General features: G+C 50.6%; 1 protein-coding gene across 4 annotated transcripts in view; it reads left to right on the forward strand.

Moving 5' to 3' along the window:
- HIF3A (hypoxia inducible factor 3 subunit alpha) overlaps positions 1 to 26012 on the forward strand; it is a 43757-nt gene that overhangs the window by 8009 nt on the left and 9736 nt on the right. For 3 of the 4 annotated variants that reach the window (XM_058195226.1, XM_058195228.1, XM_058195227.1), the window contains exons 2-14: positions 14169 to 14359; positions 15937 to 16082; positions 17689 to 17773; positions 18465 to 18574; positions 19203 to 19417; positions 20930 to 21036; positions 21357 to 21504; positions 22421 to 22581; positions 22673 to 22905; positions 23756 to 23851; positions 24883 to 25265; positions 25643 to 25754; positions 25871 to 25976. In XM_058195226.1, the coding sequence (XP_058051209.1) occupies positions 14169 to 14359; positions 15937 to 16082; positions 17689 to 17773; positions 18465 to 18574; positions 19203 to 19417; positions 20930 to 21036; positions 21357 to 21504; positions 22421 to 22581; positions 22673 to 22905; positions 23756 to 23851; positions 24883 to 25265; positions 25643 to 25754; positions 25871 to 25976 (2093 nt within the window). Of the gene's footprint in view, positions 1 to 10680; positions 10802 to 14168; positions 14360 to 15936; positions 16083 to 17688; positions 17774 to 18464; positions 18575 to 19202; positions 19418 to 20929; positions 21037 to 21356; positions 21505 to 22420; positions 22582 to 22672; positions 22906 to 23755; positions 23852 to 24882; positions 25266 to 25642; positions 25755 to 25870; positions 25977 to 26012 lie in introns of those variants that run through there. The other variant, XM_058195225.1, reaches the window with a different exon arrangement.

Consider the following 26012-nt stretch of genomic DNA (forward strand, 5'->3'; position numbering starts at 1 on the left):
AGACATCTGCTCTTAACTAATCTATAATACATACTTCTGAAGTTTTTATCCTGTTGGAATTGTTGCTGGAATTGTTCAGTGTTCTAATTTAGGGTGTCAGGAAGACAGCCAACATTGTTTGCTTGTGGTCAGAACAAACTATATTTGGGGGGAACCATCCTTGGTATAACACTCAGGCCTGAGGCCTCTTGAGTTTTGATGGCCAGCCACCGCGATTTTTGTCCAGTGTTCTGGTTACTGGGAGTTGTAAAAGTAGTCCTCGACTTACAGTAGTTCATTTAGTGACCATTCAAAGTTACAACAGCAGTGGAAAAAGTGACTTTTTTTCACACTTACGACCATTGCAGCCACCCCCATGGTTATATGTGATCAAAATTCAGACGCTTGTCAACTGACTCCTATTTAAGACGTCTGCAGTGTTCCCTTTTGCGACCTTATGACCAGCAAAGTCAACCGGGGAAAGCCAGATTCATTTAACAACCATGTGACTAACTTAGCTGGAGCGATTCACTTAACAACCGTGCCAAGGAAGGTCGTAAAATGGCATGAAACTCACATAAGCAAGTTTCTCGCTTAACAGCAACAGAAATGTTGGGCTCAATTGTGGCCGTAAGACGAGGACTTCCTGGATATCCAATTTGGAAGGACCTTTTTGTCTTTTGAAGTTGAGAATGAGACGAGTTGTTTTGCTCTTTCCTGGTTATCCGCTCATAAGAGAAATTTGCATTCTGATTAAAACAAAAGAGCCAAAGAGAATTGACAGAGTGATCCCACCATTGCAATGAAGTTGATGGGATCCCCATGGTCTAAATCTCTTAATGCCATCAGCTCTATGTGTACTGCAGCCTTCCCCCACGAGTGGGGAATTATGGGTCTTGGAATCCAACAGTGATGAGCAAAATTGTTGGGTGACTTCCTCAGACATTGGAGTTCATCTCCGATGGAAGAGGTCATGCATATAACTTCTGGGGTTAGGGGTATGTTGGGAGCGTCTTGAAATATCGTTGGCTCGTACTTAGGTCGACGTTTCCCAAAATATGATTTTTATTTAATTTTTTTTTTTTTTTGCAAGATGGGAACAGTCCCTGAAGAAGCATAAAGGGAGCTTAAAGTCGAGTCCAGTGTATAAGGTGGGTGGACTTCAACTCCCAGAATTCCCCAGCAGTATGCTAATGAACTGTTAGATGGGTGGACTTCAACTCCCAGAATTCCCCAGCCAGCATGGGGGATGCTGGCTGGGGAATTCTGGGAGTTGAATTCCACCCATCTTAAGGTTCACAAAGTTGAGACACACTGTAAGAGAACACTATCTGAAGAAGGCAGATTTTGTGGATCCAGTTTGGCGTTGAACTTAGTCCTTGCGGTATCTGTGAGATGAGGTCAAAAAAGTCAAAATGGCACCTTCGATTCATTGGACACCCCACAGGCTTCCTTACACCCCCACACGCTTCCGAAGAGATCCTTGCCTGTTTCCAACGCTGCTTCCCAAAACATCTTCCCCCAAACCAGGAGGTGAAACACCTGGCAACTGCCGACGCCAGGTGTATGTGTGCACGACACAAGCTTGTTTAGCGATTTGCCCACTGCACTTCCCCTGCTAATTGCTGGCTGATTAAGGAGAGGAGAAAGGGCACCCCCGTTTTCCCCCGTTTAATTGCACGCTTGCGAATCGAGCGCTGCCGTGTACACAATTCAGTGGCGCTGGCAAGGCCAGATTAGCTCCCAGGGAAAAAAAAAACAGTAAGCGGATTAATACAGCTAGTGCTCAATTTAAAACAGTTCATTCAGTGACCATTTGAAGTGACAACATCCCTGGAAAAAAGTGAGTTATGACCGTGTTTCACATTTACGACCGTTGCAGCATCCCTCCGATCACGTAATCAAAGTTCAGACGCTTTGCAACCGACCCCTATTTATGACGGCCGCAGCTTCCCCGGGTCCTGTTTTGTGACCTTCTGACGAGCCAACCCAATGGTATAAACCAGGCTCGTTTAACGACCGTGTTACTAGCTGAACACCTGCAACAATTTACTTTAAACAACCGTGGCAAGGAAGGCAGAGCACACTTGACACGCGTCTCACTCAGCGGCATAAATGTGGGGGCCCCATTGTAGTCATAAGTCGAGGACTCCCTGTGTTGTTAGGATCAAGGCGGCTCCGAAAGGCGGGTCAGGCATTGCCAGCTCCCTCTTCTCTCCGCTCTCTTTGACATGAAACCCGTTTTTAATGCTGGCACCGTCTTCCGCCTGCTGTATGCGATATCATTGCCTCCGGCTCAGTCACCCACCAGTGACTAATCCGAGTATTTTGGGGAGGGGGCCTTTTTGTCCGCCAGGTGGGAGAAGGGGAATCGGCTCCGATGTGGGCGAGGGGGCTAAAACGAAGAGGCAGCAGCCGAAAGATGCTCGCAACCTCGAGGGAACCCCGAGTTGCCCGGTGCATTTGAACGGTGTGGGGGGGGGAAACAGACGTGGGGCAAAGGGAAAGGGGGCTGCGCTCTCAGCCACTGCCTGCCTCCTTTCCCTGCCTCGGTTTCCCAGGCTTTTTGGGGGGCATCTGCCCCTCCTGCCTCTCCTCCAGTCCCCCCACCAGCCCAGCCTTAGCAGCAGCCCTGTGCCGGCCCAGTTGGCAGAGGGCCCAGGGCTGTGCGTTGCAGCCGGGCGTCCAATGGCTGCGCCGTGTTCTCAACCGAAATTAGCAAGCAAACAGGAAAGAGGCCGGCCGCTGGTTGGCTGCTCGTGGCCTGCCCCGTCCCCCCGCCCGTCGCTCCGCTCACGTAGGCCCGGCCTGAGCAAAGGGCCTCTGGGCTGCCATCCAAGCAGTGTGGGGGGGGGGGCAACGGATGGGGGGGAACAGGCAGGGGGAGGGCAGGGGAATGGCTCGGGCCTCTTCGGGAGCCAGAGGGCACGGCGGTGCAGGCAACAAGCCCAGGCTGGTAGCACAGCAGCCGGGCTTGCCAGGGTGGGTGGCATGAGGGCAGGGATCCCCCAAAGCAGGCAGCCCCAAAACGTACCACCCACAATCAGCTGGGCTGTTGCAAATACAGTGCCACGGGGGTCTTCCAGGCGGTGGGCCAGGGGCTCCCCAGCCTGGCATTCTGCAGAGACCTCATAGCCAGGGTTGCCAGCCAGCATTTGGGGGAGGCTCTCTTTCTATCCGGGAGACCCCTCCTCAAATCTTTCTCCCTTCCCCCTAACTCTGACTGCTGAGCGCGCATCTGTGTTTCTCAGGAAATTCAGCAGCAGGGGGGCTTGGGAGGGGGGTGGGTGGGAAAAGCAGAACCTGGCTTGCTGGTTGCTTTTCCTTCCCACCTCCAGCCTGTTGGAAGGTCAACCAAGGTTTAGCATCAATATTCGAAAATGCTTTCTCCGGGATGTTTAAACTGCGGCTGTTTCCAGATGGCAGGTTTTTTGCAAAGACGGATGGGGTGGAAAGAGTGATCTTTAAGTGTGGATTTCACGTTGGGCGGTGAAAATTCCCAGGGTCCCTGAGCACAGAATGGAGGAATAGCATGGTTTCTCTATTCTAGTGGGGGGCTGGGCTGGACTATGGTTTCCATCATCCCCTTCCCGCATGGCTTGGGGAAGATGGGGGCTCTGGTCCAACCCAGGGCTCTTCTTAGACTTCCTCCCCAATCTAGTGTTGCTCAAACTTGGACACTTAAATGTGTGGACTTCAATTCCCAGAATTGCCCATACTGGCTGGGGAATTCTGGGAGTTGAAATCTACCTGTTTTCAGGTTCACTTGTACGCTGGCTGGGGAATTCTGGGTGTTGAAATCCACCCGTCTTCCAGTGGCCATGTTTGAAGACACCGCTCTACATAGCCTCTGTTGCCCCACGGCTGGTTTGTTCACTTCTGGGTCCCCCTTCAGGAACTGAGGCTGAGTCCCTTTTTATAGGGCAGTGGGTGAAGTGGCTATGCCAGGCAGGCCTGGCATCTCCTGATGCCGACAACGTCCCCAAGGACGCCTGTTTCTCGGTGGGCTGTAGGGGAATTCTGTTCCAGCTCCTTCTACCGATTCACACGCTGTGGATGTTCTTGGCTTCCTCTCCTGGCTCAGCCTGGGAACAGGCCGTGGAAGAACGCCAAGAAAGGTCTGCCTTGCGGGCCCTTTGCATCCCTGGGGTGGGGGTGGGGGTGGGCGCTGTAGCCCCACCACCACCACCTCAAGACCACCCAAGAAGCCCCAGGCTTCCCCCTTCCAGCGGCCTGCAGAGTTTCAGGAAGGGACTAGAGAAAGGGACCGCTTCTGCCCCGGGAAGCCAGTCTGGGTGACTCAACCGGGGTGCCTTCCTCCCGCCACCCGCCAGCCCTCTGACCCAGTTGGATGAGCGCCTGCCTGCAGAGCAAGAGAGGGCATTTCAGGCTGATTTCGCAGCCGGGAAGAAAATACACCAGACACGGACCCCACGCCGGCTGCATCGGTTGCTCTGCAGAGAACCCTGTTAGAAGAGCTGGTGGCATGCGACGGTTACCCCCATGTCGATGCGCAACACCTGCCGAACCCCCAAAGTTTTGCCCGTCAACTTCTCGAAGCCGGATCCCTTAGCATTGACGTGCCGAAACAACTGTCCAAAGTGTTGGACGAAATGTCCAAAGCCAGACCGACACTTTTGGTCTGGCTTCCCCAAATACCTCCGAACCGGACGACTCCAGATTCTCAGGCTAGCCCAGCAGAGGGGATCCACCGAGGGTAGGGATTGTGAGATCCTCTCTCCTACAGGGAATCCTCCATTTACGACCACAGTTGAGCCCCAAATCCCCGTTGCTAAGCAAGGCACTCGTTCAGTGAGTTTTGTCTCGTTTTACGACTTTTCTTGCCACCGTTCTGAAGTGAACCACCGCAGTTATTAAGTTGGTCACCCGGTTGTTAAGTGAATCTGGCTTGTCAGAAGGCCGCAAAAGGGGATCACATGACGTTGCGACCGTCATAAATACGAACCAATCGCCGAGCATCCGAATTTTGATCGCATGATTATATAGGTTGCTGTAACAGTTGTGTGAAAAACTGTCGTAAGTGCCTTTGTAACTTCGGTCACTAAATGAATGGCTGTAAGTCAAGGACTATCTGTATTGTGCTTCCTAGAGGCCAATTTGCTTTTCTCTCGGTCACCGCAAGGAGACGGCTTGTGCTTGGTTATATCAGCACGACCCCTGTGCTGGTGATAAAATCGAATTTCCATCCAAAATCAGGCACGATACGGAAGGGGAAAACTTCTTTGCACCAGCATTAGTGAGTTGAATTTGTAAAGGGGGCTGCAGCGATTCCCATAATCTGGCACCGCGTTTTTCAAACTCGGCAACTTTTGAGATCGGTGGACTTCGACTCCCAGCATTCCCCAGCCAGCAAAGCTCTCTTCGCCAAAGCTGGCTGGGGAATTCTGGGAGTCGAAGTCCACCGATCTTAAAAGTTGCCAAGTTTCAAAAAAACTCATCCGGGGAAAGCTATATCATCCATTTTTAAGGAATTGCTCCCTTAAAAGCAGACACAATCCAGAACTGGCTGCAAAAATTCAGAAGGGTCTCTTTGCTTGGCAACATTTTTCGGTCTCCGGAAGGGGGGGGGGAAACCTTGAGCCCCCCCCAAATGCAGCCAACTCTGGATGGCCGGTTGTCCCTACCGCTCCATGCCTCGATGTCCCGATTTAACGTCCCAGCAAACAGACTCAAAGCAGGCGCTGCCGTTCGCTTTCCTTTTCTTTGGCAGCCTTACCCGGTTGCCTGCCCCACACACGCACACACACACACACACACACACAACCCAGTGTGCTTTCAGGTAAAAGGTGGCACACCCCTCCCTTCTGTACATAAACAGGGCTCTCCAGATGTAAAGCCGTAGGGCGTGGGGCTGGCTGGCTTGCCAAGAACATCGCGTTCCCACCCAAACCAGAGGGAAGAGGCTTTGTGTGGGTGTATATGTGTGTGTGTGGAGGGGGGGGGTTGGAGAGGTTTGGCTTTGAAGGGCACTTAAGCCTCCCCCACTCCAAGATGGACTGGGGGTGTGTCTGCCCCCCCCCACAGGAAGCAGAATTTGCTGCAAACTATTTTTGAAAGCCTTTGGAATCCTTCTGCTTGTTCCGCGAGTGGTTGAATAGGGTTCATTTGGGGAGGGGGCGCTCTGGGAACCGGGAGGGGAGGGCCATAGCAGCTGCCCCGAGGACCCTCCAAGGTGTTACACGGAATAGCAGAGTTGGAAGGGACCTTGTAGGTCATGTAGTCCAACCCCCAGCCCAAGCAGGAGACCCTTTTCCCTGTTTGTTTTAGGAGTGGTGCCCAAAAGTTGTACGAGAGAAGGAGACACGCATACACACTCTCTCTTTCTCTCTGTAATGAATGAAACTCTCCTCCTCCTTTCCTTCCATTTTGCCCTCCCCCTCCCCCCCCCCGCCCTCCCTTCCCTTGTCTCTCCTCCCACGACCGAGCAGCAGTTGGCATCCGTCCCTGTTTCCAGTACACTGTGTCCTGGACTGACGTGGACAGAACAGCCAAAGGCTTTGCCAAGAGCACGTGCAGCAGGGTTCCTGCTTTGGAGTGGGCGGGAGAAGAGGGATGACACATGCACACGCATACACACACACACACACACACACACACACACACACACACACACACGGGAGTGGGTGGGGACGGCTGCAGAGTTGGTGAAGCTTTGCAGCATGCTCAGGCTCAACAAAACCCAGCACAGACCAGCTTCCCACATCAGCTTGGATGGGTCCTCTTTTTTAGAGGGCGGGGGGACGTGTGCCATACACACACACACACACACACACACATGACTGACCTTGATTTGGGTTCTACGGGGTGTGTTTCTCCCAAACTGCTTGCGCAGTGGGTTAGACTAGATGATCTATAAGGTCCCTTCCAACTCTTGTTATTCTGTGCAAAATCTTTGGAACCCCCTTGGAGGGGATGCTCTGGGCAAGCCCCCTCCCGGTTCTCTGCCGGTGGGGAGCGTGCCCCTAAGCATGCACAGAGTTTTTCTTCCTCTTCTCACGAACGTCCGTTTGGACTGGGGAATTGCAAATCTGGCCAGGTCTGGAATCCCTGGCAGGGTGTGAGGGCCGAGGGCTGGCTGACCCAGAGTCCCTTGCATCGCTTTGCATCCTGCAAGATGGCAGGACACGCCAGCCCTCTGGATCCTCCAGTCCTTAAAAATTAAACTTACAATAAATACATAGCAAGGAGGGCAGGACAGACCAAACCCTCTGGGAAGCTCCGATCCTGAAAAATCCCTCTAAAGGGGGGGAAAATCTGGATATATTCCTAGCCATCCAGGTGGATGGCCAGTCTGAGCTTGTCAAGGTCTCAGTGAAGTTATTAATGAAATGGTTACTCTGCCAAACGTACAGTACCCGCCCGGCCGCCCCTCCGCCAGAAGGAGCCCAGGGTCGTTAGGACAAAACATTGACCAGTTTCGCTCACTGTGTTTGTGGGGCAGTGGGTGGTGAGAAGACCCCAGCCCACATCAAAAGAGTGCCAGGCTGACCATTTGAAAAGGAAGCCCCTTTATCTGAGCGCAGTTTGCTGCAGGAAGACGGCTGTTGTGCCTTTCGGACCCAGGTTAGGAGTGTCGTGTGAACCCTCTCAGCCGAGCAAACGGCTGTTTTCCAGGATGAGATGCCCACCCCCCATTTGCCCCAGAGGGAAATGTGGGGTGGAAACCTCCTGCTTCCACAGACTTGTGCAAAGAACGATTTTCATTTGAAATCTCCCCATTTTATCCATTGCCCTCCCGGGAAATGCAGCCGCCTCTTAGCATTCGCTGCCGACTGTCCTAGTTGAAAGAAGGAAGTTATCTGAATGGAATAATTGAGGAGGGGGTTGTCTGCAGTGGCAAGGGAGGAGGGGTGGGGGCTGTTGGCATGCCAGCAGAGCTCTTTCTGCCCACTCACCCCCTTCTCTCTCTCTCTCTCTCTCTCTCCCCCCGCCCCCTTTTGCGGTTTTGTGCTAATCAGGGGGCAGCGGTGTGCCCCTGCACCCGTTGGTAACACGCAGCGTGTGCGAAGCTCAGATATCCTCAGTGGAGGAAGCACATTGACGTCAGAGATGCTACGAAGGCTTTGAAGATGCGTGTGAGCTTTGGCGTCGCCAGTCGCTGACGAAGGAGGGCTCTGCTTGCGTGCAGAACATGTCCCCGAAAAAAAGTTAGGGTCCTCCTCACCCACCGTAGGGCACCCGAAAGTCGAGGAGAAGAGGTGGGTGGGTGGGTGGGTGGCAGCCGCAAAGGGGACGGAGCCAAGCTCCGAGATCGTGTGCTTAGCCACTCGGCCCCCCGTGGCTTCTCTGCCGCTGCAGCCTTCTTCCTCTTCGGGAGAGCTTCTCTTTGGAGGCCTAAAATTAGAACCAAGAATGAAAATACTTGCAAACAGCTTCCAGGGCAGGTCCTCTCACGTGGATCCTTGCCCACAATCTCTCCAACCTGGTTTTTTCTTTTGGGGGGGGGGGGGGAGGAACAACCTTAAGGACTAGAAACGTGAAACGAGCATGGATGCAAACAAAAATTGGGCTTTCAGGAATGCGGCATTCCCAAGCATGTGTTGATGTACGGATGGTCCTCGACAAACGGGAGCCCAACATTTCCGTTGCTAAGGGAATCGTTGGTTAAGTGAGTTTTCCTCCGGTTTATGACTTTTCTCGCCACGGATGTGGCAGCGAATTGCTGCGATCGTTAAATTAGGAATATGGTTGTTAAGTGAATCTGGCTTCCCCATTGACTTGGCTTGGCTCAAGTTGACCACGTGAGACTGCGACCGTCGTAAATACGAGTCAGTTGCCAAGCCATCTGAATTTTGATCGCGTGACCTTCGGGAGGCCGCAACGGTCGTAAGTGGGAAAAATGGCCATAAGTTGCTTTTTTCAGTGCCGTCAAATGGTCACTAAATGAAAATGACCATTTTCAAATGGTCGCTAAATGAACTGTTGTAAGTCGAGGACTGTATGTGTTGTACAGTTGACTGTTCATAAGTCAGACGTCTCGAGATGATGCCTGATATGAAGCAACGCTCGCTCCCGAGTTCATCAAACTGCGATCGTTGTTAAGCGAATTGCATGGCCGTTATGTGAATCTGGCTTCCCCCCCCGCCCCCCCTTTGACTTTGCTGGTCAGAAAGTCGCAAAAGGCGATCACACAACCCCAGGACACTGCGACCGTCATAAATGTGAGTCCGTTGCCAAGCAAATGAATTTTGATTGCATCTATCGTAGGGATGCAGCAAAAGATAACCTTGATAACGTTTTTCACGGTCCTAGGTCACATTTTTCAGTGCCGTTGTAACTTTGAACGGTCACTAAATGAAATGTTGTACGTAGAGGACTAACTGTATATATGTGCTCGCGTGGAATCTCACACAGAATTTAGGCATCCCAAGCAAAAGATGTTACTTCCAGGATGATGTGGGGGCTGGAGGCAAAAACATACGATGAACGGTTGCAGGAACTGAGCCTGGCTAGTCTAGGGAAGAGAAGGACCAGGGAGACAGGAGAGCATCTTCCAATATTTGAGGGGCTGCCCCAGAGAGGAGGGGGGTCAACCTATTTCCTAAAGCACCTGAAGGCCAGACAAGGAATAATGGATGGAAACTGACCAAGGAGAGATTCAACCTGGAAATAAGGAGAAATTTTCTGACAGTGAGAACAATCAACCCATGGAACAGAAATTGCCTTCAGAAGTTGTAGGAGCTTCATCACTGGAGGCTTTCAAGAAGAGACTGGACTGCCATCTGTCCAAAATGGTTAGGATTTCCTGCCTGAGCAGGGGGTTGGACTAGAAAACCTCCGAGGTCCCTTCCAACTCTATTAATCTCCCTTTCTCCAAATAAATCTTAAGTCGTATCAGAGCCGTGAATTCTCCAGGGTTGGGGGAAGATAAGAGGGGGCCTCTCCCCCCAAAATTTCCTTTCCCACTGCTTTGCGTTAGAATTCAAACCGGCCTTCTCAGCTTGCCCAGCCAGTACAAGCAGTCCTCGACATACAACCGTTCCTTTGGTGACCGTTCAGAGTTACAACGGCGCTGAAAAAAAAGAGGCTTAGAAGCATTTTCCACGCTTACAACCGTTGCAACGTCCCCAGGGTCACGTGATCAAAATGCGGATGGTTGACTCATATTTATGACGGTCGCGGTGTCCCAGGTGATCTCCACTGGCAATTTCTTGACATGGGGAAGTCAACGGGGGGGGGGGGGAGCCAGATTCACTTAACAACCCTGTGATGAACTTAAGAACTTCAGTGATTCACTTTAACAAGTGTGGCAAGAAAGGTCACAAAATGGGGCAAACTCCCTTAACTGTCTGGCTCAGCCACCACAGAAATGTGGGGCTCCCTTGCGGTCATATGCCGAGGACTACCTGCAGCCACGTGGTGCCTGTTTATGGCTCCCACGTACAACACACCTGTTCGCAGGTTGGCACAGGAGGCTGGCACAAGGCCAGCCCTGTTTGGCGCCAGCCCGGCTGGCCTGATGACCCCGCGGTTGGGGTCGGCTACCGGCCATGCCACTTTGCTGGCCCCTTTTGTATGGGAGGCAGGGAAGATAACCACTATGCCACATGGCACCCTGTTGCCTGCTCTCTGCAAAACAGAGCCGCAGGTTGATGGGCAGAGTGCCAGGGCACAGAAACGGAACAGCCTGTACCCACAAGAGAAGCGGGGAGGGAGGGAGGGAGGGAGGGATGGTGGAAACAGACCGTGGGAGGATCAGGAAGTACAAAGTCCAGCTTGGTCTGCTCGGGAAGCCCAGGGGAAGCCAGAGATCAGCTATGTGGTGGCGCTGGAAGCGGGCGAGGGGCAGGAGATGGTGCAGGTAAGGGGCCTCTCTGGTGCTGGGATGGAGCCCTCAGGGCAGGGCCTTCTGGGGCACGGCAAACTTCCACGTTCCCCGCCTTGTTCTGTGGTATGGAAGAAGAACCATCGTTTGAAGACCTCCCTGGGCTTCAGGGCTTCCCATTTGGTTTGAGTGTCTTCCTAGAAGATGTCTATGGAGATTCTCAGTCATCCAAGTCAGGGGTCTCCAACCTTGGCAACTTTAAGACTTGTGGCTAAGTAGCTCTGGGAGTTGAAGTCCACAAGTCTTAAAGTTGCCAAGGTTGGAGACCCCTGATCCGGGTCATGGTTGTCCCAAAACTTTTCTTTCAAGAGCTGAAGAAGCTTCTTGGATGAAAAGTGAAACATCTTGAAAGAAAAACCAGAAAGCCTGGTTGCCTCTTGAAAAAGCACCTTAGGGGCTTCCTAGAAGATGTGAGCTTTGGTGGACTTCCAGAAGTCCCTTGGACCTCGAACTTGTTCAAGTCATTTCTTGGTCCAAGGGTCTCCAAAATATCCAACCATTTGGGGCAGGAGGTATGCTGGAAAGTAAAAACAAAACAAAACTTTGTGAAATTCTGAGATTCTGATAGTTTTGAGGTTCTTTTGCTGAAGTCTCCTTGGATAGGATCTCTCTGGACCCATCGGTGATGAGAAGGTAGTCTTTTCACTGGAAGTGGTTCATTTCTGGAATTTGTGAAGGGTGAGACGGTTGGTCAGTGACATTTTTTGGCCAAACTAGACCTGGGTGGCTGAGTAGAGTGGATCCAGGACGCTTGGAGATCCCTCCCAAGATTGGAACGTCAAGAAGATAACATCTGAAGAGAAAGAGGAACCCAAGAAAGCTGAAAACTGGGTCAACTAGAACTCGGTGGGGCTGGGAAAAGAAGAAATATGAGTTCCAGGAATCAGTGGGACTTTGGAGAAGAATGTCAATGTGATGATTGAGATCCAGGACCATGAAAAACGTTGAAGATTTTCGAGAAGATTTGATGGGAGGGGAATGTTAATTTAACCTTAATTCAGAAAACGGGCAGCGCTGGGACATGTTGTCGAGAAGGCAGTTAATTCGAGGAAAGTTCCTGTTTTTCAACCGTTGGCCGGCCTGCGCCCTATTTCTGCTTCTCCTTCGTGGTCCTCAGTCGCTCGATCTACTCGGGGAAAGTCCCACCATAAGGCCAAAAGCTGAACAGCTGGGAAAGGGTTGCCTCTATTGCACCTCACATGTTGGTTCTTGTGTGTTTTGGAGCAAGTCAGGGTTGTGACGTTGGTGGGCTAAGGTGTATTGCTTTTGCAGGTAGTCCTCGACTTACAACAGTACATTTAGTGACCGTGCAAAGTTAACAACGCCGCTGGGGGAAAAAAAGGAGACTCCTGAACCTTTTCGCACCTTTTAGGACCTTTGTAGCAGCCCCATGATCAAAATTCAGACACTTGGCAACTGACTCGTACTTACGACCGTTGCTGTGTCCATCATAGTCATGTGATCCCCTTTGGCGACTTTCCCGCTGGCAAAGTCCACGGGCGGGGGGGGCGCGATTCACTTAACAACCGGGTTACTAACTTAAGGGCTGCAGCGATTCGCTTAACAGCGGTGGCAAGAAAGGTCATAAAACGGGGCAGGACTCACTTCACAAATGTCTCCCTTAACAGAAACTTGGGGCTCAAATTGTGGTCGTAAGTCAAGGACTGCCTGTTCTCCTTCCTGTCAGAGATTTTAAAAAAGCTGCTGTCCTAAACTGCAAATTCAGGTGTGATTCAGGAAAGAGATTGTTTTTACACACAGAGTAAATCTAGCATCGTTGTGTTACACAGTTGGTTGGAACTGTGCATTTTGCTCAGGAAGGTGGCTTGTTTATTTATTGTATTTTTTAAATTAAATTTCTGCCTGGCCCTTTTTTCTGAATGGTTTCCATGTGATCTGTTTTCTCCTTAGTATTTTAGCTATTTTTACTCAGGTAGGAACTCTCAACCTTAAATGAACTTTCTGTCTGGAGTGGCAACTTTCAGCTGTCTGGACTTCAACTCCTAGAATTCCCCTTACTGGCTGGGGAATTCTGGGAGTTGAAGTCCACACTGCTTAAAGTTGCCAAGCTTGAAAAACACCAATTTTAAAAATGTGTAATGTAAAACAAGAGAATGTGGGTTGTTAGTTACCTGTTTAATATATAGTTTTAGAACTAGAAGCAAAACTCAGAAGGAGAACTTAAGAAAAGAACCGATAATTTCATAGGCTGATTTATATTTGCGTCTTGTTTTTGCTTTTCGGTATTTCTTGTGAGATGAGATGCAAAGGTAGAGGAAAACCAGAATTTAAAATGCCCTTTTGTTTATTTGTTTATTTGATTTTTATCCTGCCTTTATTACTTGAACTCAAGTCAGTGAGCATACATAATCCTCCTTCATCCTTCTGTTTTCCCCACCACAACAACCTTGCGAGGTAGGTAGGGCTGGGGGAAGGGACAGGCCCAGAGTCATCCAGCTGGCTTTCCTGCCTAAGGCGGATCTAGAACTCACCACCTCCTAGTATTGGTTCAAAGTAACCCAGCCGGATTACTTAAGGGGGATGCGGTGGCTCAGGGGCTAGGAGGTTGAGCTTGTCGTTCGAAAGGTCAGCAACTCAGCGGTTCGAATCCCTAGTGCTGCCGTGTAACGGGGTGAGCTCCCATTACTTGTCCCAGCTTCTACCAACCTAGCAGTTTCTAAAGCACTTAAAAATGCAAGTAGAAAAAATAGGGACCCCCTTTGGTGGGAAGGTAACAGCATTCCATGCGTCTTCGGCGTTGAGTCATGCCGGCCACATGACCACGGAGACGTCTTTGGACAGCGCTGGCTCTTCGGCTTTGAAACGGAGATGAGCACCGCCCCCTAGAGTCGGCAACGACTAGCACGTATGCGCGAGGGGAACCTTTACCTTTACCTTAACCCAGCCAGCTTTCATGACTAAAGTAGAACTAGAACTCACCGTTTCCTGGTGATTGGCCGAAAGTCACCCAGCCAGCCTTCATTCCTAAGGCGGGACTAGAACTCTCAGTCACCTGGTGATTGGGCCAAAGTAACCCAGCCAGCTTTCATGCCTAAGGCGGATCTAGAACTCCCCGTCTCCTGATGATTGGCCCAAAGTCACCCAGCCAGCTTTCATGCCTAGTGAAAGTGACTCCACTACAAAGCTTTTTGGTTTCTAGGGCAGCACCATAACCACTAGGCCAACCTGCCTCTCACCAAACCCATAGTCACCTAATGAACTTCCTGCCTGAGTGGAGACTCGAACCCAGATCTCTCTGCTTCTCATTGGTGCGTTCCCCATTAATCTGCCTACCCAGCCAGTTCTCACTCACCGGTGACCAATCTCCTTGTCCCCCTCTCAGGTCCACCACCGAAATCCGGAAGGAGAAATCGCGAGACGCAGCGCGATGCCGGCGCAGCAAGGAGACGGAGGTGTTCTACCAGCTGGCCCACACCCTGCCCTTTGCCCGGGGGGTGAGTGCCCACTTGGACAAAGCCTCCATCATGCGGCTGACCATCAGCTACTTAAGAATGCATAAGCTGCTGAATTCTGGTAAGCGTTTCCATGGGGGAGACCTTCACCAAAGGGGGGAGATCAGAAAAGATATAGAAGACCCCAAACAGATGTTCTCAGAATAATAAGAGAGTGGGAAAGGGACCTTTGGAGGTCTTCTAATCCAGGGGTCTCCACCCTTGGCAACTTTAAGACTTGTGGACTTCAACTCCCAGAGTTCCTCAGCCAGCTTTGCTGGCTGAGGGACTCTGGGAGTTAATCCACAAGTCTTAAAGGGACCAAGGTTGAGAGCCCTGACTAGATGACCTCCAAGCTTTGCTGGCTGAGGGACTCTGGGAGTTAAGTCCACAAGTCTTAAAGGGACCAAGGTTGGAGAGCCCTGGACTAGATGACCTCCAAGCTTTGCTGGCTGAGGGACTCTGGGAGTTAAGTCCACAAGTCTTAAAGGGACCAAGGTTGGAGAGCCCTGGACTAGATGACCTCCAAGCTTTGCTGGCTGAGGGACTCTAGGAGTTGAAGTCCACAAGTCTTAAAGGGACCAAGGTTGGAGAGCCCTGGACTAGATGACCTCCAAGCTTTGCTGGCTGAGGGACTCTGGGAGTTGAAGTTTACAAGTCTTAAAGGGACCAAGGTTGGAGACCCCTGGACTAGATGACCTCCAAGCTTTGCTGGCTGAGGGACTCTGGGAGTTAAGTCCACAAGTCTTAAAGGGACCAAGGTTGGAGAGCCCTGGACTAGATGACCTCCAAGCTTTGCTGGCTGAGGGACTCTGGGAGTTAAGTCCACAAGTCTTAAAGGGACCAAGGTTGGAGAGCCCTGGACTAGATGACCTCCAAGCTTTGCTGGCTGAGGGACTCTAGGAGTTGAAGTCCACAAGTCTTAAAGGGACCAAGGTTGGAGAGCCCTGGACTAGATGACCTCCAAGCTTTGCTGGCTGAGGGACTCTGGGAGTTGAAGTCCACAAGTCTTAAAGGGACCAAGGTTGGAGAGCCCTGGACTAGATGACCTCCAAGCTTTGCTGGCTGAGGGACTCTGGGAGTTGAAGTCCACAAGTCTTAAAGGGACCAAGGTTGGAGACCCCTGGACTAGATGACCTCCAAGCTTTGCTGGCTGAGGGACTCTGGGAGTTGAAGTCCACAAGTCTTAAAGTTGCCAAGATTGGAGACCCCTGCTGCCTTTTTTGCTAACATTTTTCAGCAAAACTGTCCTAAAACGTGGCCATTCAATCCGCAGGACACTGCAAACGGTCATAAATGTGGCCTCCTTGCCGAGTGTCATAATTCTAGTCCCTCTTGTGAGAGGGTAGACCGTCAGAAGTTCGAATCCAGGGAGGAACTATCCCACCGATAGGTTCATCAAAACTTCGTAGGGTCACTAAATGACTGGTCGTAAGTCGAGGGCTACCTGTAGTGTCTCTTGCGTACTTTTACTTTGTCCTGCAGGCAACAACAACAAAAAAAGAGAGGTAGAATCACATAAATTTAGCCTCCTGCCGTGACTTTTTTTTGTCCCCGTCCCCCCCACTCCAGGCATCTCTGTCTTGTAACTTTGGTAGGAGAAATCAGTCTGACTCTATCCTTGCCTTAAAGCAATTTCTACACACTCTGTTGAACCAGGAGAATGGCGAGACCAGGTCAAAGCGGAAGAGCAGGTGGATTCCTACTATCTGAAGGCCCTGGATGGCTTCCTGATGGTCCTGACCGAGGAAGGGGACATGATCTACCTCTCTGAGAATGTCAACAAGCACCTGGGTCTCAGCCAGGTGAGCAGGAGGAGCTTGCACAGGTGGGGGGGTTCAACCAAAGATGAGTCACTCTGGACAATGGTTAAGGCACCAGGCTAGAAAGTGAGGGCTTGTGAGTTCTAGTCCTGCCTTAGGCATGAAAGCCAGCTAGGTGACTTTGGGCCAGTCACCAGGAGACTGGGAGTTCTAGTCTCGCTTTAGGCATGAAAGCTGACTTGGTGACTTTGGGCCAATCACCAGGAGACTGGGAGTTCTAGTCCCACCTTAGGCATGAAAGCTGACTTGGTGACTTTGGGCCAATACCAGGAGACTCGGAGTTCTAGTCCCACTTTAGGCATAAAAGCTGACTTGGTGACTTTGGGCCAATCACCAGGAGACTGGGAGTTCTAGTCCCACCTTAGGCATAAAAGCTGACTTGGTGACTTTGGGCCAATCACCAGGAGACTGGGAGTTCTAGTCCCACCTTAGGCATGAAAGCTGACTTGGTGACTTTGGGCCAATCACCAGGAGACTGGGAGTTCTAGTCCCGCCTTAGGCATAAAAGCTGACTTGGTGACTTTGGGCCAATCACCAGGAGACTGGGAGTTCTAGTCCCGCCTTAGGCATAAAAGCTGACTTGGTGACTTTGGGCCAATCACCAGGAGACTGGGAGTTCTAGTCCCGCCTTAGGCATGAAAGGAGGCTGGGTGACTTTGGGCCAGTCATTCTTACTCAACCCATCCTACCTCCCAGGGTGGTTGTTGTGGGGAAAGGAGGAGGAAGGTGTGTTGGATAGTTTTATGTAAAACTAAATAAAGGAGGGATACAAACAAACGAGCCATTCTGATGAATGTTGGATCCTGGAAGCATTTTTTGGAGAGAAAAACCGGTTAAGAGAAAGCATCTCTCTCGGTCTTTGGGAGGGGCCACCACCCCCATGCTGGCATTTTCTATTCAAATTTCAGAGGGGTCAACTTGAAAATTCCTCCCCCACCCCTGAGTTTTGAATGGATCTTTTTGTTCTTCGGGTTTAGCTTCAATCTTATCTTTTAGATGATTTCGGAGAGACGGAGTTGGGCTGGGAAGAAGTTTCAGATGGCGATTTTATGTACATTCCAGCAAACCTAGAAATGAATTGAGTTCCCCTTTTTGCTGAAATCTACTTCAAACGAAGCGCTCTTGCCTCAAATGCCTTGGGCTTTTTGCAAAACTCCCTGATTTATTTATTATTTCCTCTCCCTTTCTCTCTCTCTCACTTTCCTTGTCTCCTAAACGAAATCACATTCCTGATTTTGCTGAATAAACAAGGGCCTTTTTTTGAGAAAAGAAAGAAAAAAAAAGAAACGTCTTCCCTAGGGACCCCCCAAAATATCTTCCTTCCCAATCTGGAATCTGACTGAAAAGTTCTGAAGGTGGTAGAGGGGAGGGCGAGGAGTAAAGGGCTTCCTGATTGGCTGGCTCCGGGGAGCCCTGCCCATCCGTTGGCACCTGGCAGATGTGGGCAAAAGTGGGCCAGCATATGGGGGGGGGGATGGGTGCTGTTGGGCACCCAGCCTTCCTTCCTTCCTCCCTCCCGGCTTCTGCCCTCCGTCCTGCATCCTGGTGTGCCTCTTTTTTTGTGTTTTTCCCCTCTTTCCTTCCGTAGCTGGAGCTGATCGGCCACAGCGTCTTCGATTTCATCCACCCCTGTGATCAGGAGGAGCTGCAGGATGTGCTGAGCCCCAGGCAGGGTGAGTCTCCCCTCGCCATCCTCTTCACAGTAGGGATGGGGGATCGCTGCGAGGTCCCCTTTCCTTCAGCACTGGGCCAGGCTGGGCAGAGGGCACCGGAATGCTGCACTGGTGCATTCAAATTGTAGGTTGTTGCTTCAGGTCCTTTAGCAGCAGTTCCTTCTCATCCTCCTCCTCCTCCTTTTCTTTCTCCTCTTTCGTCTTTCCCTCCTCCTTTTCCTTCTTCTCTTCCTCCTCCTCTTCCTCCTTTCCCTCTCCTCCTCGTCCTTGTCCTCCTCCTCCCCTTTTCTTCCTTCTCCTCCTCTCCTTCCTCCTTTCATTTTCTCCATTTCTTCCTTTTCCTTCTTCTCCTCCTCTCCTGTTCTTTCTCCTTCTCCTGCCCCTTTTCCTTTTTCTCCTCCATTTCTTTCTTCTTCCTTCCTTCCTTCCTTTTTTCCTTTCTCCCCTTTCTTCCCATCTTTCCTTCCTCCCCCCTCCCTTCCCTCCCTCCCTCCCTCTGTAGCCTCTTTGAATTACATCTGTGACATATTCCAGTGCAATTTGCCATGTTTTTGAAGTGAAGCAAACACAAGTTAAAGTAGTTAACCAAGTTAAAGCCTTCGATCATCTCCAGCTGCCCATTTCGCGGACGCTTCTTGGACTCCCCAAAGCCCATATATCTCGATCAGCATTTGATCCCGCCTCTCCCCAGGTTTCTCCAAGAAGGCGGAAGTGAAGACGGAGCGGAATTTCTCCTTGCGCATGAAGAGCACGCTCACCACCAGGGGGCGCACCGTCAACCTCAAGTCTGCCACCTGGAAAGTGAGCGACTCCCTGGACTTTGGGGGTGGGGGGGAGGGGGGGAGAGAACCAAAAGCAGATTGCGGGGGGCTGTTGAACTGCCCTCTCCCACCCCTGGAAACAGCACATATATATATATATATATATATATATATATATATATATATATATATATATATATATATATATATATATATATATATATATATATATATATATATAAAATATCATTTTCTCCTTAACGACCCCATAATCCCTTGCAGGGTGGAGTCTGGGCAACTGAATGGAGCTAGCAGAGTGTTTACTGGCCGGATGCTCTTCCTGTTGCCAATGCAGAGGGTTTTTTTGTTCAGCAGATATATTCTCAGTGTGAGAACCCAGAGAGAGAGAGAAATATCTGCCTCTACCTAGGATCGAACTCACAGCCTCCTGATTGTGAGGCGACAGCTCCACCTCTAGGCCACCGCACCACTCTTATAACTTACTATATATGATTATTTATTTATTTTATTTATTTGCCGCTCGTCTTGTAACAAAACCTCTCCGGGCCGCTTTTTGGGGAGGGGGAATCCCTTTCGGCACCGTCAGAAGAAACAGGCGTTGTTCCCACCCATCGGTTGCCCCCAGCTTCCTCCCTCTGCCCTTCCAGGTGCTGCAGTGCTCTGGGCACATGCGCTCCTATGCGCCTTCCAAGCCGGCCGCAGGGAAGGAAGGGGAAGGGGGCTTTGCGGAACCCCCGTTGCGATGCCTGGTGCTCATCTGCGAGGCCATCCCGCACCCGGCCAACATCGAGACCCCCCTGGACAGTGGCACCTTCCTCAGCCGCCACACCATGGACATGAAGTTCACCTACTGCGATGACAGGTGAGTGGGAGACACCCGGGACCTCCCTGTTCTTCGTCCACCCTCCAGGCAATGGGGGAGATAGCGACTGAGGGCGATGGATTATCCAGAAGCCCCTGAGTTCTGCCTGGGGATGATGGGTTCCTTGACCTTGGCTGAGATATTGTGCCAAGTGGTTGCAACTATGGTGTATAGAATGAACATGGCTGTTGGGCAAATAGGGTCAAATCCACAGGTACAAATCTCTCCTCTCTTCATATATATATATATGTCTTTGGTTATTTTCCCATGTAAAATTGGAAGTGTCTTGGCGACATTTCGACGAAGTCTCATTCGTCATCTTCAGGCTTCAGCTTCGTGCTTCTGGGAGCATATATATATCCATTCTCTCTCTCTCTCTCTCCCTCTCTCTCTATATTTATCTAGCTATGTCTTGCTTTATTTATCTCTCTCACTCACTCTCATCTCTCACTTTCTACATCTACCAATCTATCTATCGCTATCTCTCTCTCTCTGTCTGTATATATATGTGTGTGTGTATCCATTTTCTCTCTCTCTCCATATTTATCTAGCTATCTCTCTCGCTTTATTTAGCTTTCTCACTCACTCTCGCTTTCTCTCTCTCTCTCTCTCTCTCTCTCTCCCTCTCTCTCCCTCTCTCTCTCTCTCTCTCTCTTCACCAGATTTCTGATGAAATCTGAACTGATTTGCTACCGGTTTGCCTGCAGCGCATGCACACGGTAACCCCTGCTGTGTGCACATGTGCACTGCACGCCAAAAGGAGGCTTGGCAAGGTAAGTAGAACAGTGGGGGTGGGGGATCAACTGTGCTGCGCAATTTAGCTTTACTCGAAAGCTGGATTTCCTGCTTTCTAGCTAAGCTAAACCCCGCGGCACAGCTGATTGTCGAAAATACCAGTTTGGAGGAACCAGTAGATTTTTTTTAACTACCGGTTTGACCAAACCAGTAGATTTTTTTTACTATTGGTTCGCCTGAACTGGTAGTTTTTATCACTACCGTTTCACCCGAACTGGAACGAACTGGTAGCATTTCACCCCTGATATATATATATATAGAGAGAGAGGGGGAGATAGAGCGAGGGTGTGTGTGTGAGAGAGAGAGACTTTGGATTCTCCCACATAGCAGTTCTTGTGTTAGCTGCAGAAAGCTCAACAATAGTGTGTGGTATCCATGTTTGGTACTGTTGGGGTTCTACTATGATCTAAATTAGAGGGGTAAGGGAACGCCGTAAGTCCAATCCGGTGCAGGCAGTGCTTGACTTACAACCATTTGTTTTGCAACTGGTAAAAGTTACAACAACATTGAAAAACGCGACTTGCGATCCGTTCTCACGCTTACGACCATTGCAACATCGTCACAGTCACATGAACCAACTGGGTGCTGGCTGGGGAATTCTGGGAGTTGAAATCCACAAGTCTTAAAGTGGCCAAGATTGGACATCCCTGCTGTAGCTGAGCTCGGCCAGAATCTTATTTCTCAATGATTATCCCATCACCTCTCCTCCTGGGCCAGGATTGTCGAGATGGCTGGTTACACCTCCGAAAGCTTGCTTGGCTGCTCCCTCTACGAATACATCCACGCCTTGGATTCGGATTCCGTCAGCAAGAGTATCAACACCCGTAAGTCCAGCATGTCGCAGGCCTGGCCGGTTCTTTACCATCCCGTGTGTTCCTCCCACTGCCGTCCACTCCACATCTGTTCGACGAAGGCTTCAGGCGGGGTGTGCGTGTGTGTGCGTTGGTTGGGAGGTTGGTGTGGAAGTGGGTCTCGGGTGCCAGAAAAGGTCTCGAGATCCACCCACACGTCATATTCCCCCCCCCCCCGCGAGAGCGAATGCGAAGCGAATCCTGTTCCGCCTTACCGTCTCTTCCCCATCTCCCCCCGCTTATCCGTTTGTCTGTCTGTTCTAGACTGTCTGTCTTTCACTCCCTATTGGTAGTGCTAAGCAAGGGCCAAGCCGTGACCGGGCAGTACCGCTTCCTAGCCAGGAATGGTGGTTACATCTGGATCCAGACAGAGGCCACCGTCATCTCCAGCAGCAAGAACTCCCAGCCCGAGAGCATCGTCTGCATTCACTTCGTCTTGAGGTCAGCCGCCCCACCCCCCACCCCACCCCCCACCCCACCGGGAGGTCAAAAACCTCAAGATGGAAACCATCCACAAATCCCACCCCTTGATTTACATGGGTTCCAATTCCCGAACCTCCTTGGCTGCCTCTGAAGCACAGAGATGAAAACAACCTCTGAGTCTCCTGAAATACACGTCGTCCTCGACTTACGGCTGTAATTGGGCCCAACATTTCCGTTGCCAAGCGAGGCCATGGTTCAAACGAATCGCACCTCATTTTACGACCTTGCTAAGCAACTCAGTGCAGTTGTTAAGTGAACTATGTCATTGATAAGTCGAATCCGGCTTTCCCGCATTTTTGTTTTGGTCCATTTTACGACCTTTCCCCCCCCCCCACACTGTTGTTAAATGAATCACCGCAAATGTTAAGTTAGCATCCCGGTTGTTAAATGAATCTGGCTCCCCCACGTGTAAAATGATCATATGACACTTTTTTTCAGGGCTGTTGTAACTTCGAACCGTCACTAAACGAATGGTCAAAAGTCAAGGATTAACCTGTATTAAAATAGAACTGTAAAATATGCTAAGTATTATAAATTGTAAGATGTTTCTCTGAGCAAAAATGGAGCTGGGACAACAGCACAATGTGGCCATTCCAGCCACTGTCAGCAGAGGGCGACATTGTGGCCAGCGCTTAGATGCCATAGAGTTTTCCAAACTGGAACTTTCAGATATGCGGACTTCAACTTCCAGAATTCTCCAGCCAGCGGAGAATTCTGGGAGTTGAAGTCCGCATATCTGAAAGTTGCCAAGTTTGAACAACATGTCAAGAGCCACAATAGTTGTGGAGAAACTATTTTCATTCAAGTGGCGGTGTTCATTTTCCAACCTGGCCTACCTTGAAGGGTTCCAAGTTGTCCCTATGTCTTTCTATAGCCAAGTGGAAGAGAATGGCCTGGTCCTGTCCCTGGAGCAAACGGACCGCCAAGGCGAGCATCGCCGGCTGCCCCCGCCCTGCCTCGAAGGGCTGGACTCCGATAGCACCTTGGAAGAGATGGACCCCAACGGAGGAGACACCATTATCAACCTCAGCTTTGGTGAGGGAAGAGGGTGGTGGGAAAAGTGGGGGGGGAGGAGGTGCCAGCTTCCCCCTCCCCTAACTGAACCCCCCACGCTTTTGCTCCCCAGAGCTTCGTGGTCCCAAAATCCTGGCCTTCCTGCGCCCAGCCAACATCAGCGAGGAGGAATTGCAGCTCGATCCCAAACGCTTCTGCAGCCCGGATCTCCAGAAATTGCTGGGGCCCATCTTCGACCCACCTGGGACCCAGAACTCGGCAGGGGGCACCGGGCGGGCAAAACCTCCCACCCCGATTCCCAAGACGGCTTCGGTTGTTAAGAAGGTGTCTGGAAATCCCAATCTAGTAAGGCAACCTGGAGGGACACTCTCGGTGGGGGGTGTGTGTGTGTGGCCTGAATTTATTCATTTGTTTATCTGTTTACCTTGCCATCCATCCAGGGGTGAAATACTACCTGTTTGGATGAACTGATAGTAAAAAAAATGCTACCAGTTTGGACGATCATCTGTGCTGCGCGATTTATATTCACTAGAAAGCAGGAAATCCTGCTTTCTAGCGAGTCTAAATCACGTGGCAGAGCTGTTCCCTCCTCCCTCGCTGTTCTACTTCCCTTAAAAAAGGCTTCTTAATCCTCCTTTTTCAGTGCTGTGCAGTAGCGCATGCGGTGCGCATGTACACGAAGCGTGCGTTTGTTGTGCACCACGCATGCACGCGCAGCAAACCAGTAGCAGACTTCAGAAGATTTCACCACTGCATCCCTCCATCCCTCCATTCATTCATCTATCTATCCATCCATCTGTCCGTCTATCATCTATCTATCTATCCATCTATCTATCTTATCTATCTGTCTGTCTGTCTATCTATCCAAATCTTCTGTTTCCATCTATCTATCTATCCATATCTGTCTTATCTGTCTATATCTATCTACCTATCCATCCATCCATTTATCTATCCCTCTATCTATTTATCTGTCTGGTTAAAAAGATCTAGGAGAGAAGGGACCAGAGCCAAACACACTTCTGCCCTCTCTCTGCTGATCACCTTGTGGTAACTTTTCCCTGTCTACAATGGCCTTTACTTGACATCCCTGGGGGTGAGAAAGGAAGAGGCCCTCTCTGGGATAGAAATTGGCACCAAGGCGATGAGTTCCACCCGCCTGCAGGTTCACTTCCTTTCTCCCTTCCTCTCCCTGAAGTCGGACCTGCCGGAAGAGTTGATCTTCGACATGGAGAATGTCCAGAAGCTCTTTGCATCCAACAAGGAGGAGCAGAGCATGGAGACGGCGCTGCAGGTAGGACTGTGGAGGGGTGAGAGAAGGGGGTCAGTTGGGGGGCTTAGGCCACAGGACCTCTTGGGTCTCTTTATGACCATGTCACATATATTTAACAGCTCTAGCAATTTACTTAACAACTATGGCAAGAAAAGTTGTAAAATGAAGCAAAAACTCAGTTACCTACTGTCTCGCTTAGGAATGGAAATGTTGGGCTCATTGTGGCCGTAAGTCGAGGACTGCCTGTACTACCCTCACGGATGAAGAGAAGATCCTTCTTCCTTCCTTAGTTTCACTTTGTCCTGTTCTCAGCACGAAACTCGTGTTGCTTCCGGGTTTTCATCCCCCAAATTGTGGGAAAGTGGATTTTGGATTTTGAGCTACTGCACTACCAAAATACTCAACCCATTTAGGAAAGAACCCCCCCCCCACTATTTTGGGGTATCTTTCGGGCGGGTGGGGGGGGGCTTTGTTCTTCTGTCTGACTCAATATCTATGGAGCTTCTCCATCATCCAGGTCATGGTTGTCCCAAAGTGCTTTTTCCAAAAGGCAGCTGGACTTTCTTGATTTATTGTTTCGAAACGTTTCGCTTCTCATCCAGGAAGCTTCTTCAGTTCTAACAGAATAACAGAGGGATCTCTGGAAGGGACCTTGGAGGTCTTCTAGTCCAACCCCCTGATCAGGCAGGAAACCCTCGACCATTCCAGACAAATGGTTGTCCAATCTCTTCTTTAAAACCTCCAGTGATGGAACACCCACAATTTCTGGTGGCAAACCGTTCCGCTGATTAATTTTTCTCACTGGCAGGAAATTTCTCCTTAATTCCAGGTTGCTTTCCTCCTTGATTAGCTTCAATCCGTTGTTTCTTCTCTTCTGGTGCTTTGGAGAATAGCCTGACCCCCCTCTTATTCATGTCAGCCCCTCAAATTAGAAGACTGCTATCATATTATCCCTATAGTTTTCATTAAACTAGACATACCCAGTTCCTGCAGCCATTCTAGATTCTGTCTGGCTCCTTCCTCTACCGAGAACTCTCTGCTCCCTGTTGCAGGATTACGAAGGCCTCGACTTAGAGATGCTGGCTCCTTATATCTCGATGGACGACGATTTTCAGCTCAGCAGCACCGACCATCCGCCGTGGCTGACCGAGAAACGAGGCGATCCGGGGGCAGGACCCCGGCCCACCTCACCCCCTCCGAGGCCTCGTTCTCGCAGTTTCCATGGGGTGTCTCCGCGCCCACCGGAACCAGCTCCTCTTCCCCGCTGGGGCAGCGACAGCAGTTTGAGCCAAGGCCGCCCCATCGAGACCCCTTTGGCCAATTCGCCCTGCGGAGAAGGCCAGATGGTGGAGATGGTGGCATCGGTCAAGATCCAGTCTGTGCAGGATGGGACCAGTCTGAATGGCCAGAGGTCTCCCTTGGGCGGGAGGAAGAGGTCAATCGCTGACTTTAATTGTATCAGAAATTTGGAGGGCAATAACACACAAATTAAAATTGGGAAGTTAAAATTAAAATTGTTTTGAGGAATGGGGGTGACGTTGTGGCAATAATTCTTTAATCTGCTCGTATTGAAAACTGTTTCTCAACCTTGGCTGCTTTTAAGATGGGTGGACTTCAACTCCCAGAATTCCCCCCATGGTTGGCTGGTGAATTCTAGTAGTTGAAGTCCACCCTTTTTAAAAGTGGCCAAAGTTGACAAACGTCGATCTAAACCATGTGTCCTAAATTAGCCATTTTGCTTTTAGAGATGCCCATCTCCCTCCTCAGTTTGCACCCGTGTTTGGCTAAAGTTTTCCGCCGTTCTCCCAACAGGACTCGGGAGATTAGCCTGGACGAAGAGAGAGATCTCTTCCTGGAGACCAGCCCCCCCAAGCGTGCCCATAACCATGAGGCTGAGGGATTCCTGATGCCCTCGCTTAGCCTGGTAAGTTCCGAGGTGCCCCATGCATTGGGAAGTAGGTCGCCCGGGATAAAGCTGGCACATCTTCTTTTGCGCCCACACAGAATTCCTTTGTGATAGACAACCTTCTGTTCTGCCAGGGCTTTCTACTCAGTGTGGAAGAGTGTTTGGACGCCCGGTCTGAGCGGGGCTGCGGGGGCACCATGGCCCTGGGCAAGAAGCTGCTGGCCCTGGAGGAGCCCATGGGTGAGTGCCACTGGGATCTAGAATTGAGCGGTTGGG

Source organism: Ahaetulla prasina, chromosome 10 (genome assembly GCF_028640845.1).
Source record: "Ahaetulla prasina isolate Xishuangbanna chromosome 10, ASM2864084v1, whole genome shotgun sequence".
Classification (NCBI taxonomy): domain Eukaryota; kingdom Metazoa; phylum Chordata; class Lepidosauria; order Squamata; family Colubridae; genus Ahaetulla; species Ahaetulla prasina.